Source organism: Girardinichthys multiradiatus, chromosome X (assembly GCF_021462225.1).
Source record: "Girardinichthys multiradiatus isolate DD_20200921_A chromosome X, DD_fGirMul_XY1, whole genome shotgun sequence".
In the NCBI taxonomy this organism is placed as follows: domain Eukaryota; kingdom Metazoa; phylum Chordata; class Actinopteri; order Cyprinodontiformes; family Goodeidae; genus Girardinichthys; species Girardinichthys multiradiatus.
This window is the reverse complement of record NC_061817.1, coordinates 14194465-14207333: the sequence shown is the minus strand read 5'-3', so window position 1 is coordinate 14207333 and position 12869 is coordinate 14194465. Positions and strand designations below refer to the sequence as shown.

General features: G+C 40.7%; 1 protein-coding gene across 1 annotated transcript in view; it reads left to right on the top strand.

Annotated features, from left to right (window-relative positions):
- The first annotated feature begins 820 nt into the window (after window positions 1-820).
- The window catches only part of LOC124862329 (meiosis inhibitor protein 1-like), a 103104-nt gene continuing 91055 nt past the window's right edge, over window positions 821-12869 (top strand). Inside the window, exons 1-6 of the mRNA XM_047356176.1 lie at window positions 821-838; window positions 990-1144; window positions 1306-1429; window positions 7395-7445; window positions 8197-8270; window positions 9473-9578. Of these exons, the coding sequence (XP_047212132.1) occupies window positions 1001-1144; window positions 1306-1429; window positions 7395-7445; window positions 8197-8270; window positions 9473-9578 (499 nt within the window). The 5' untranslated portion in view covers window positions 821-838; window positions 990-1000. The remainder of the gene's footprint in view (window positions 839-989; window positions 1145-1305; window positions 1430-7394; window positions 7446-8196; window positions 8271-9472; window positions 9579-12869) is intronic.

The following is a 12869-nucleotide window of genomic DNA, read 5'->3' as shown; positions in this document are numbered from 1 at the left end:
TTAATCTCTGGGACAGTGAACCATCCTCCTTCCTAAATGGTAACACACTAGAAATTGCCATGGTGTTCATACTTACATATAAATGATTAAACAGATCAAAACAGCATCTTCGGGGATCTGGAAATTGTACCAAAGGATCAACCAAATTCAAGGAGGTCCACAATTCCTGTCTGGATGCGTTGGCCGATTTCTTTTGATTGTAACATTGTGTCACACAAGGAAGCAGTGTGGTTGAGTATATTAACATACATAAACAGTTGTTGGGTGCCAAGTGACTTACTGTTTGACTTGGATTTCAGGTCCTTTTCTGCAGGTCTTCTGCCCTCTTCTCTCTGCCTCTTTTATGTGTGAACACTGTGATTAAAGGTCCCCTGTGCCTTAAAAGGTTAAATAATATATCAGGCTGTGCCTTAATTCATTCAACTCAGATTAATAAATGTCTCAGAAGCCTACCAAGCAATGACATCATCATGTAGGCTTTTAGTCAGGCTTTAAAGACAGCCATCTTTGTGTGAATAAAAAAAAAAACAACAACAACCATTATTCTGACATTTAGCAAATAGATATACCTTTGGTAAACCTGAATGGCCTAAAACTGGAAAGATTTAGTCTGTGTTAATGTATCTTTTTTGCACAGTGTCCTTATTTCTTCTCCTGCTTTGTCTCCTGCTGTTAATAAAGTTTTAAATTTCCCGCCGTTGTGCAGATTGAGTGCTAGAGGGAGGCTAGTTAAGGTTAGCGTAATAATTGCTGCCTCATTTGTTACTTCTGCAGCTCTTGGTCGCTTTTTCATACAACATAGTCTTGTCAACATGAGCGCAAAGCAAAGGAAGCGCAGGTAATTTTGTTTTTAAGGGGCACAATTAACACGAAGCTGTTTATTAGAACTTTGTCTTAACATTATAGCCTATTAACGAAATAACAAAGAAGCCTCCTACTTGTTTCATTGTTTAACATATGTCACGTTCATTGTTGTGTTCATTCAATAGGTAAGACAACGATGGCAGGCGCGGATATTGTTTATGAGCAGGTCCACTTTAGACATGACCCGAAGTGGAGCGTCCGCCTGCGGTCTGCGGAGGGCGGCGGGCTGCTGCTTTGTTTGGCCTGTGCCATTGAAATGATGGAGGCGGAAGAAATGGCCGTAAGTATCACGGTATTAATGGAAACTGTCTCCACCGACCAAAACTGCGCTATTGTGTTCTTGTATTCAGATTTCAGGATGTTACGTCGCATTTTACTGTCACACCGAGTATCTATTCGTCCATGTCTATATTTTTTATGCACTCCACATGTTTGTTGCAGTCGGTGAGGAAGTGTTTTGCCTTGTCGAGTATGAGCGGCATCCTGAGGAGCTCTGCAGGGGCTCTGAGAGAGCTATTCCGACAGGACCACAGAGTCACTCTGCATTTTATTACCACATTATTAGGTGAGGAAAATATGCATGAGGACATTAGAAGGTGAAGAAAGGTCTTGGAAGGGTGATCAGGACATTTTTAGACTATTTTTTATAATTTGTCATCCCACTGAAGGGTATGTTGTTTATTCACTTTTGATGCCTTTTTATTCTGGGAGTTTTAAGCTGCAGAACAACGCAGTGCCATGCAAGAAAGTTTTATGAGAGTTTATACCTCTTGAACCTTTTCATCACATTAATTAATTTTACTTTTGTCATACACCACATACTTGTGAAGTGGAAGGAAAAACTTAAAACCAGGGCAGATATTTGTCTCAAAGCTGGACAACAACACTAAAAAAGGAAAAGGTTTTGATCAAAGTATATAAATGTGTTTTAGAATGGCTTTAATTTAGTCCAAACCCAAATTCAATTAAGAATCTGTAGCAAGACTTAAAAATGGCTGTTCACAAACACTTGTTTCCAGAGAGTCTTGACTAGCAGGGGCTAAATACATGCCACGCCTTTCTGATTTTTATTTGTAGAAAACAAGAAAATCCTGCATCTTTTCTCTTACACTTCCAATTATGGGCAATGTGAAAAAGATGAAAGGTATTATTTTAAGGTACTGTAAGCATAAACACTGACTGTGTGTGAGCTGTGTGCAGAACCTCCAATAGCTACTCACCATTAGTAAGTAGAGCTCCTTGTTTTAGACACCTCCAAGGTTTTGTTTAACTGGGGCTCTGAAGGTGATCACCATCACTTACCCTTCATCGGATAACGTGGGACAGTTTTTGTGAAATGGGTATTTTAGTTTTATGGGGTTTTAGTTTTAGTTTTACTATGCAGCCTTTCTGCACATTCAGGACCTGCTGTTTATTTCCACAGTGTGTGTATAGGAGCAACGGCTCACAACCTCTGTGTGTATGTAATGTAATGGCATGAAAGACTCATTTGGCCGACACTTTTACAGAAAGTGATTTACAGGTAAAATGAAGTGCTCTGTAGTAATTGCACCAAATGGATTTACATCAGCATCCTTTTAGTACAGAAGGATTTGACCATCTTTTGAAAGTGGTCAGAAAAACTCAACCATATTTAGTAATAGTTAGTCTCTAAAGCGGTACTTTAATAAATATGATATCAGATTTATTCAATTCCATTTAGTTTTATTTATATAGCGCCAATTCACAACACATGTTGTCTCAAGGCACTTCACAACAGTCAGGTACATACATTCCAATTAGTCCTAACAATTGAACAGTGCAGTCAGATTCAGTTATTTCTTCAAATTGGATAAAAAGTTTTTCTGTCTAAGGAAACCCAGCAGATTGCATCCAGTCAGTGACTTGCAGCATTCCCTCCTCCTGGATGAGCATGTAGAGACAGCGGACAGTCACTCATACTGAGCATGCATGAGCATGCATGTAGCGACAGTGGAGAGGAAAAGCTCCCTTTTAACAGGAAGAAACCTCCAGCAGAACCAGGCTCAGTGTGAGCGGCCATCTGCCACGACCGACTGGGGGTTTGAGAGAACAGAGCAGAGACACAAAGAGAACAAAGAAGCACTGATCCAGGAGTACTTTCTATGGGAAGGAAAAGTAAATGTTAATGGATGTAGCTCCTTTACTCGTTTCACCTAGAAAGAAAGAACAGATAAACTCTGAGCCAGTTTTCAAAGAGAGCACATATAAGTAGTTACAGTAAAAGCTCAGTCAATCGCCATGTCAAGGAGAAACACTAAAAGACAGGGCCATGTGGATCATTGGTAGAGGGTGAGCATTAAGTTGTTGTACACAGAGCCAGGCCAGGTGTAGCTTCTAGGAAGAGAAAAGAGAGAACAAAGTTAAAAGCTGAAATAACAGCAAATAATGCAAAATTGGAGAGTAGTGTGAGGATGTAGCGAAGAGGGTGAAAGTGGTCATTATGTCCTCCAGCAGCCTAAGCCTATAGCAGCATAACTACACAGATAGCTCAGGATAACCTAAGCCACTCTAACTATAAGCTTTATCAAAAAGGAAAGTTTTAAGCCTAGCCTTAAAAGTAGACAGGGTGTCTGCCTCACGGACTAAAGCTGGGAGCTGGTTCCACAGGAGAGGAGCCTGATAACTAAAGGATCTGCCTCCCATTCTACTTCTAGAGACTCTAGGAACCACCAGTAAACCTGCAGTCTGAGAACGAAGTGCTCTGTTAGGAACGTATGGAACAATCAGATCTCTGATGTATGATGGAGCTAAATCATTAAGGGCTTTATATGTGAGGAGGAGAATTTTAAATTCTATTGTGGATTTAACAGGGAGCCAATGAAGGGAAGTTAAAATAGGAGAAATATGATCTCTCTTTTTAATTTTCATCAGAACTCTTGCTGCAGCATTTTGAATCAGCTGAAGGCTTTTAACTGCATTTTGTGGACATCCTGATAGTAACGAATTACAATAGTCCAGCCTTGAAGTAACAAATGCATGGACTAGTTTTTCAGCATCACTCCTGGATAGGATATTTCTAATTTTGGCAATGTTCCGGAGATGAAAGAAGGAAATCCTAGAAACCTGTTTAATATGGGATTTAAATGAAATGTCCTGGTCAAAAATAACACCAAGGTTTTTTACTTTATTATCAGAGGTAAATTTAATGCCATCCAGGTTAAGTGATTGACTAAGCAGTTTCTTTTTTAAAGACTCCGGTCCAAAGACGACATCTTCTGTCTTGTCTGAATTTAGAAGCAAAACATTTAAAGTCATCCAAGTTATTATGTCTTCAAGACATGCTTGTAGTCTATCTAACTGGTTGTGCTCATCAGGATGTGAGGATTTTTTTATTTTTAACTTAATCTGTATGGTAATATAAACAAATGCATGTTGCAAATGCTTTTTTTTGAACAGTGCCTGTAACACAGCTACCTTTAAATATACGTACGTTATCAGTAACACACAAATTTCGTTGCTAATGCTTTTTTACTGAACAGAGCACGAACACCTTTCCAATATCTCCTAACTGATATACACTGCAGCCTACCAGGTCAAAAGTCATTCTTCATCTTCTTCCTAACCACTGAAACCATCAAAGTCCTCTTCTTCAGTGTCTGAACTGAACAGCCTCAGGATCTCGTCACTCACTTCAGCCTCTTCGTTGACGCTCTCACTTGAGCGCACCCGGTCTCCTTAATCACGCAGCAGTCCAGCCTTTCGAAACCCGTTGGTGATTTTCGATGTTGATGAGGGTGAATATAAATGACTGATTTACAATACCAGTCATTGAATTGTGAAAGTGCTCTTGATTTATCGCGCAGTTTCATTGGACCTCTGTGAACTACTCATCAATTTGATTGGTCTACTGTTACCAGGCAAAATGTTTTTGGCGGCATGAAAAAAAAACATGCATTAGCCGCACCGTTGTATAGGCCGCAGTGATCAAAGTATGGGAAAAAAGTAGCGGCTTATAATCCGGAATTTACGGTAATCATCGTCAGGAGTATGTAAGGAGTGGAAAGAGTGTGCGGAGCAGTAATCAAAGCAAAATGTGGCTACTTTGAAGAACCTAGAATATAAGACAAATTTTCAGTTGTTTCACACTTTTTTGTTCAGTATATAATCCCACATGTGTTAATTCATAGTTTTGATGCCTTCAGTGTGAAGCTACAATATTTTTAGTCATGAAAATAAGGACAACTCTTTGAATGAGAAGGTGTGTCCAAACCTTTGGTCTGTACTGTACATTGAAAGATGTATTTTTTTACTCAAGTTTATCATAGCGTAAGAATCACACGCTGATCAATGCTTACAGTATACAGGTCCTTCTCAAAAAATTAGCATATTGTGATAAAGTTCATTATTTTCCATAATGTCATGATGAAAATTTAACATTAATATATTTTAGATTCATTGCACACTAACTGAAATATTTCAGGTCTTTTATTGTCTTAATACGGATGATTTTGGCAAACAGCTCATGAAAACCCAAAATTCCTATCTCACAAAATTAGCATATTTCATCCGACCAATAAAAGAAAAGTGTTTTTAATACAAAAAACGTCAACCTTCAAATAATCATGTACAGTTATGCACTCAATACTCTGTCGGGAATCCTTTTGCAGAAATGACTGCTTCAATGCAGCGTGGCATGGAGGCAATCAGCCTGTGGCACTGCTGAGGTCTTATGGAGGCCCAGGATGCTTCGATAGCGGCCTTTAGCTCATCCAGAGTGTTGGGTCTTGAGTCTCTCAACGTTCTCTTCACAATATCCCACAGATTCTCTATGGGGTTCAGGTCAGGAGAGTTGGCAGGCCAATTGAGCACAGTGATACCATGGTCAGTAAATCATTTACCAGTGGTTTTGGCACTCTGAGCAGGTGCCAGGTCGTGCTGAAAAAGGAAATCTTCATCGCCATAAAGCTTTTCAGCAGATGGAAGCATGAAGTGCTCCAAAATCTCCTGATAGCTAGCTGCATTGACCCTGCCCTTGATAAAACACAGTGGACCAACACCAGCAGCTGACACGGCACCCCAGACCATCACTGACTGTGGGTACTTGACACTGGACTTCTGGCATTTTGGCATTTCCTTCTCCCCAGTCTTCCTCCAGACTCTGGCACCTTGATTTCCGAATGACATGCAGAATTTGCTTTCATCCGAAAAAAGTACTTTGGACCACTGAGCAACAGTCCAGTGCTGCTTCTCTGTAGCCCAGGTCTGGGGAATGCGGCACCTGTAGCCCATTTCCTGCACACGCCTGTGCACGGTGGCTTTGGATGTTTCTACTCCACACTCAGTCCACTGCTTCCGCAGGTCCCCCAAGGTCTGGAATCGGCCCTTCTTCACAATCTTCCTCAGGGTCCGGTCACCTCTTCTCGTTGTGCAGCGTTTTCTGCCACACTTTTTCCTTCCCACAGACTTCCCACTGAGGTGCCTTGATACAGCACTCTGGGAACAGCCTATTCGTTCAGAAATGTCTTTCTGTGTCTTACCCTCTTGCTTGAGGGTGTCAATAGTGGCCTTCTGGACAGCAGTCAGGTCGGCAGTCTTACCCATGATTGGGGTTTTGAGTGATGAACCAGGCTGGGAGTTTTAAAGGCCTCAGGAATCTTTTGCAGGTGTTTAGAGTTAACTCGTTGATTCAGATGATTAGGTTCATAGCTCGTTTAGAGACCCTTTTAATGATATGCTAATTTTGTGAGATAGAAATTTTGGGTTTTCATGAGCTGTATGCCAAAATCATCCGTATTAAGACAATAAAAGACCTGAAATATTTCAGTTAGTGTGCAATGAATCTAAAATATATGAATGTTAAATTTTCATCATTACATTATAGAAAATAATGAACTTTATCACAATATGCTAATTTTTTGAGAAGGACCTGTATATTAATTTAAAAAGTAAACCAAAAAAGAACTGGCCTTTTATTACTTTTTTTCTTTTAATCTTTATACATTTTATAAAAAATGTGTGCAGTGTTTTGTTTCTGTTTTATTTATAAAAGAAAAAAATTATTTCATGGCAGAATTAGTTCATGTTAAAAGCGAAAAGTGGCAAAAATGGCTCTTTGGATCAAAATGATTGCAGACTGTAGTTAAGTGGTTAGCAGTGTAACCTCACAACAGGAAGGTCGCACTGCTTTGAGTGGAGTTTGTATGTTTCCCTCATGCATGCATGGGATCTCCTCTCGCAACATTCAAAAACAACTAGGTTACATAAATTGGTAGATCTAAACTGATGGCAGTAATAATATTTTAGAGTGCAGACTCAGTCCTTTGTGTCAGTGTGTTGCCCTTCGACGGACTGGCGACCTCTCCATGGTGGATAAGCGTGCATAGACAACGGATGGACGTTACTAATCGATCGTTACCTGCTCAAGCACTACACCCACACCCACTTGGAACTACAGTAAAATATGTGGCAAATTGAAACCTCTGAGTAATATTGACATGAAAAGTCAGATTATACAAGATTATAACTTTGACAAATTATAATAAGGTTTTTGTGGCCTTCCTGTTTCACAGGTATGCTTCAAAGTGAGGAGGACCCAGTCACTGTAGAGAAGGTTGGCCAAGGTGATGAGATCCCTGCTTGTGCTTCAGTTCATGTGTTTGTGTGTTTTTCTACATGCACTCATACAAACACATCAATGTTACATGTGGACACGCATATTCTACCCACATCCAATCTTACAAACACAGAGACTTTAGGGGCTTGATGCAGGGTCACTGCCAGTAATTGCTCGCCTCAGTTTGCACGTCGATAATTGTTCATTTTAATTTTCCAGAGAGCTGAAATAATTTTTTTTCTTCATCTTTAATGATTTATGTACTCAGCAATATTCACACTTCTCTGTATTCATAATGCTTTTGTCTTTCAGCCAAGCTATGCCATCAAACACTCAGACTTTGTCTCAGCAGACGTTTACAGCATTAAAATGCTTTTGTAAGAACTAATAAATGAATAATTCATGGCTGCCGTCCCAGAATGCCTCAGGGACCGCTTTATTGTAAGCGTTAGTAGAATGCTAATAGTTAGATGTTTATTTCCTCTTTGCTCTGACATGTGAAATACATTTTTAAAAGTCATTTACGGCCAACTGAAAACACAGTTGCAGGGATCTTGTTGTCATGATGTTCGCTAATGAAATGCTTCAAGCAGTTGTAGTTTCCTGTTGCAGATAGCTGAATATGTTTTCCATTGCTCTCCACTGCTGTTTAATGAATGAATGTCCCTTTATGTGTCTAATGTGTGTGTGTGTGTGTGTGTGTGTGTGTGTGTGTGTGTGTGTTTGTGTGTACTCCTGTTTGTGTTTGTGCCAATCAGTGCTGGTTCAGCTGCTTCTAGAGTTCCAGAACGAGCTGCCATTTCACTTTGTTTTGGACAAGGTACACAAACAGGTAAGGCAAACACTTTTACATGCATCCAGCATCCACTGCTGCTAAGTGTAAATAAGTCACATCCTAACTGGGCGGTTTAGTAGACAGACAGAGAGTTTGTCTTCCTCTCGCTGCTGTTGTGTCACCTCAGGGTGAGGAGATCGTTGAGCAATCAGGTAAACCGGGTTAGGTTGTTTGTGCCGCTGATGACAGGAAGATTTAACGCCTGGTGGTGTTGACAGGTCTCGTATATCTAACTAGAATACATCTTGTTAAAAAACGTTTCACGTGAAGTTCTGGTGAAGAACTCCTGTTTGGACTAGGAAGCAGTATGTTTTGGTTCAGTAAATCAGACAGTTGTCTCGTTGAGTCCTTTGCCATCTTATCCACAGTATGTGTTTCCTATGGTGTCCTGCTCCTATTGTGGGAAAATTAAATAGAGGCAACTTAAGAGCACTTTCAATAAAACCCATGTTTAAATAAAACATTTTACCTACTTTAGAGTTGAGGGAATCTAATAATCCCTTGGCTAATTGAGTAAATGGATTTAGGGTGCTCTGAAAAATTATTTGCCCACTTACAAATTTCTTCAGTTTTTGCTTTTTAATGAAATGTTATTATCAGACAGAAATAACCGACGCAAATAAGGAAAGGAGTTTTTCAATCATAATTTCATTTATTGAGGGAAGCAGCTGTCCAAACCAATCTGTCTCAATGTGAAACAGTTAATTGTTGCCTAAACCTGAGGACTGCTCCTGTCACCCTTCGAGGAAACAACTGCCATCAAATGACAGGGAGTGTTTCACATCTTTGTGGAGGAACCTTTGGCCACTTTTCTTTGCAAATTTGTTTGATTCAGCCACATTGGTGGGTTTTTAAGAATGAAGGGGCTGCTTAAGGTCACACCACCACATCTCAATTGGATTCAAGTCCAGACTTTTAACATGCTACTTCAAAACCTTTATCTTGGTTTGTTTTTTGAGCCATTCAGAAGCTGACTTGCTATGCTTCAAATCATTTTCCTGCATTGTCCATGCCCATGTGTGTTCAAAGGTCTCCCACATATGCACGGGGAGAACATGCAAACTCCATGCAGAAAGACCCCTGGCCGGGAATCGAACCCCAGACCTTCTTGCTGCAAGGCAACAGTGTTACCAACTGCGTCACCGTGCAGCCCTCCTTTGTTTCATCTTGTTATTGTATTTTTTTATACTTTCCCGTAGCTGAACGACCAGCTTAGTGTGAAGCATTTCCTGCCTACATTCAACTTCCTAGGGAACCTATTGAAGACCGTCCCCAACGTGGCCCAGAGCCTTCTAACTCAGTACGGTAAGACCCTGCAGGTCAATTAGACTCTCCATTAAGGGGAAGCAGAGGTTCTCAGATGAGAATGGGTTTTAATATGATTTTATGTTAACTCTCAGATTCAATCATTGTAAATGATAACATTATTACTATTTAGAAAAAACCTGTTCAGCTTTTATATAGAAGGGATGAAACGAACTGGTTTTAATAATAACAATGGTAAAAGATTTTAGTTAGTATAACAGATTATACATAAATTTACTTTTAAAACTATGGTTTTTAATGGTTCATCCCATATAGCTTCTCAGATGCCTCCCTGCAGACACTCGCAGAAGCCAATGAAAGTGCAGTGGGGGGACAACAGTAGCAAGCTTTAAATATAGCTGTGTTTTGGATTTTGTACCTGCTTTAGGAAGATGTTTTTGTCCTCACGCCATGCATAAAAAAACTACACAGGCTGTCCACACCCTCCTTCAGCAGCTACTAGCTGTTTATTTGGCTATTGCCAAATAAGCTAACTTTTAGCCTGATGTGTGTACTACTTATTGTAGCAAAATGTCTTATTTCCTATTTCTTATGTCGTATTTCTCTCTTATTTCTTCTTATACCAGAAGTAGTATAAGGGGTCAAAGTAACAAAAATCATCTTGAAATGAATTGAAGGTGTGAAAGATGGATGAGCTGAAGCTTCAGTTAGCAACAAAGAGTCTCGTTTCTGACTGTTGCATTTTGCTGATTACGGAGACCTGGCTCCACTCATCCATTCCGGACATGGCTATCGAGCTTGCAGGACGCACGGCTTCCAGATATGACAGGAGCCGTGACTCCGGTAAGAACAGGGGAAGGGGGCCCTGCATCTATGTGAACAGCAGCTGGTGCACAAATGCCACGGGTATTTACAGGCACTGCTCAGCAGATCTGGAATTTATTACCGTCAGATGCAGGCCATTGTACCTTCCGCGTGAGTTTACTGTTGTCATGGTGACTGCTGTATATATTGGATGAACCTGGATGAACAAAGAGGTCAAGAACCTGCTGAAGGAGAGAAATAGCACTTTCGGATCCAGAGACAGGGACCTGTACATCTGCGCCCGAGCCTCTCTGAAGAGAGGCATCAGAGAGGCCAAGGAAAACTACAAGCAGAGGATTGAGAAAGAATTCAATGGCCGGCAGGTGTGGCAAGGGGTCCAGCACATCATATTGTTTTTTTTTAAAGATATTTTTGGCACTAGTGGCCTTTATTTTTCAATTTTTTGACAATAGGTAGACAGGAAAGAGGGGTAGAGAGAGGGGGAGACATTCGGTAAATGTCGCCGGGTCTGGGACTCGAACCTGGGACAGCCACCATTCAAGGACTGTAGCCTCTGTATATGGTCGCGCGCTTTCACCCCTACACCACCAGCGCCGCCCTGGATAAGGGATTTTTTGACAGACCGATCCCAGAGAATGAGAGTAGGACCCCACATGTCCTCAGCACTGAGCACCGGCACTCCACAAGGCTGTGTCCTAAGCCCCCTACTCTACACCCATGACTGTACCCCCATCCACCCGAACAATTCCGTCATAAAGTTTGCTGATGATACCACGGCGGTGGGGCTCATCTCTGGAGAAGATGAGGCTAGGTACAGAATGGAAGTAGAACGGCTGTCTGACTGGTGCACCACCAACAACCTCCGTTTGAACACCTCCAAGTCGAAGCTACTGATTGTCGACTTTAGGAGGTGTAAACCAGACATTCAGCCCTTCATAATAAATGGGGACAGGGAGGAGATGTTTCAGGTTCCTGGGCACCTACATCAGTGATGACTTGACCTGGAATGCAAACTCCACTTCCACCCTGAAGAAGGCACAGCAGAGACTGTACTTCCTGAGGATTCTCAGGAAGAACAACCTGAGAACTGAGCTGCCGGTGCCCTTCTATCACTGCTCTGTGGAGTCGGTGTTGTACCATGGCATCTTCACTGTGGTTCTCCTGCTGCACTGTGGCAGAGAGGAAGCAGCTCCAGAGGGTCATAAACACTGCCCAGAGCCTGATTGGCTGCCCTCTTCCATCTTTGGAGGAGATCTACAGGACCCGCTGCCTCCGGAGAGCCTGCAGCATCATCAGGGACCCCTCACACCCCGGCCACCGCCTCTTTGAACTTTTACCCTCAGGGAGGCGTTTCAGGGCAATAATGTCAAAAACAAACAGACTGAAAAACAGTTTCTACCCAAGAGCTGTTGTTGCCCTGAACACTGCAAATTCATGTAATCCCTGATTTATTCATTTATTTGATTGTTTTCACCGACTTCGAGAGTTGCTATTTTTAAACTTTGTTGTGCATTTTTTACACAATGACAATAAAAAGAATTCGTATTCTGATTCTGGTTCTGATTCTGAAATACTGAACATGGTAAAATTTTGTGCCGTAAAAACCAACAGCGCCGAGGCTGCTGCCGTATTCCGATCTACTGGATGTAACAAAAATTACACTGTGAACGCGATGAATGATAATAAAAATGGAGGCGCTAAAATCAAAGCAGTGAATAATAACGGACAATGTTAAATTTTTGAGAACCTTAATATTTATAACATTAATATTTACCATGTTATCATTTTAATGACCTCCAAATTCACGGATTCTAATTTTCACAAAGGCGAAATTAATCATGTTGGTTTTTACACCTCTCACTTTTACCATGTTCAGTATTTCACACCTTCATTTCATTTCAAGTTGATTTTTGTTACTTTGACCTCTCAATAAGCATCTGATTTGTATAAAACAGCAAGACAGCAAATGAACTGAGGCACAACTTCCTTTAATCATTCACAATAAGAGCCTTAAGCACACACTATATCCCGCCCTCTGGATTTCAAGTAAAAGTGCAAAGCTAAATACAGTAGCTAACTGTTCTCGTCATTTGTAAAAGAAGAGCGAATGCTGGGTGCGTCGTGTGAATGGGCTACAGACCATAATTTGTCCTTGAAATCATATAAAACAGGCCAGTCGTGAAATTTGTCAAGTTTATATTTTTGTTTGATGTTCAGCAGTTCTTAGGCTCTGTCTAAGTATTTCCATTCCAACACTAAAAACATAATCAATGTCTCTTGCGGTAGGCTGATGAATTTTTCACTGGAATTACTTAAACGTGTATATATATATATAGTGTGCTAATCTAAACGCTTTCCTATTTTTCCATTTTACCTTAAAATATGCATGTCATCCTATATTAAAAATAGACATAATGTAATACAGAAGATATTCTGTGTTTGATGAGGTTGTGAGAGTAGTGATAAAAATAATACTATTACTACTAATAAAAACAATATTCACAG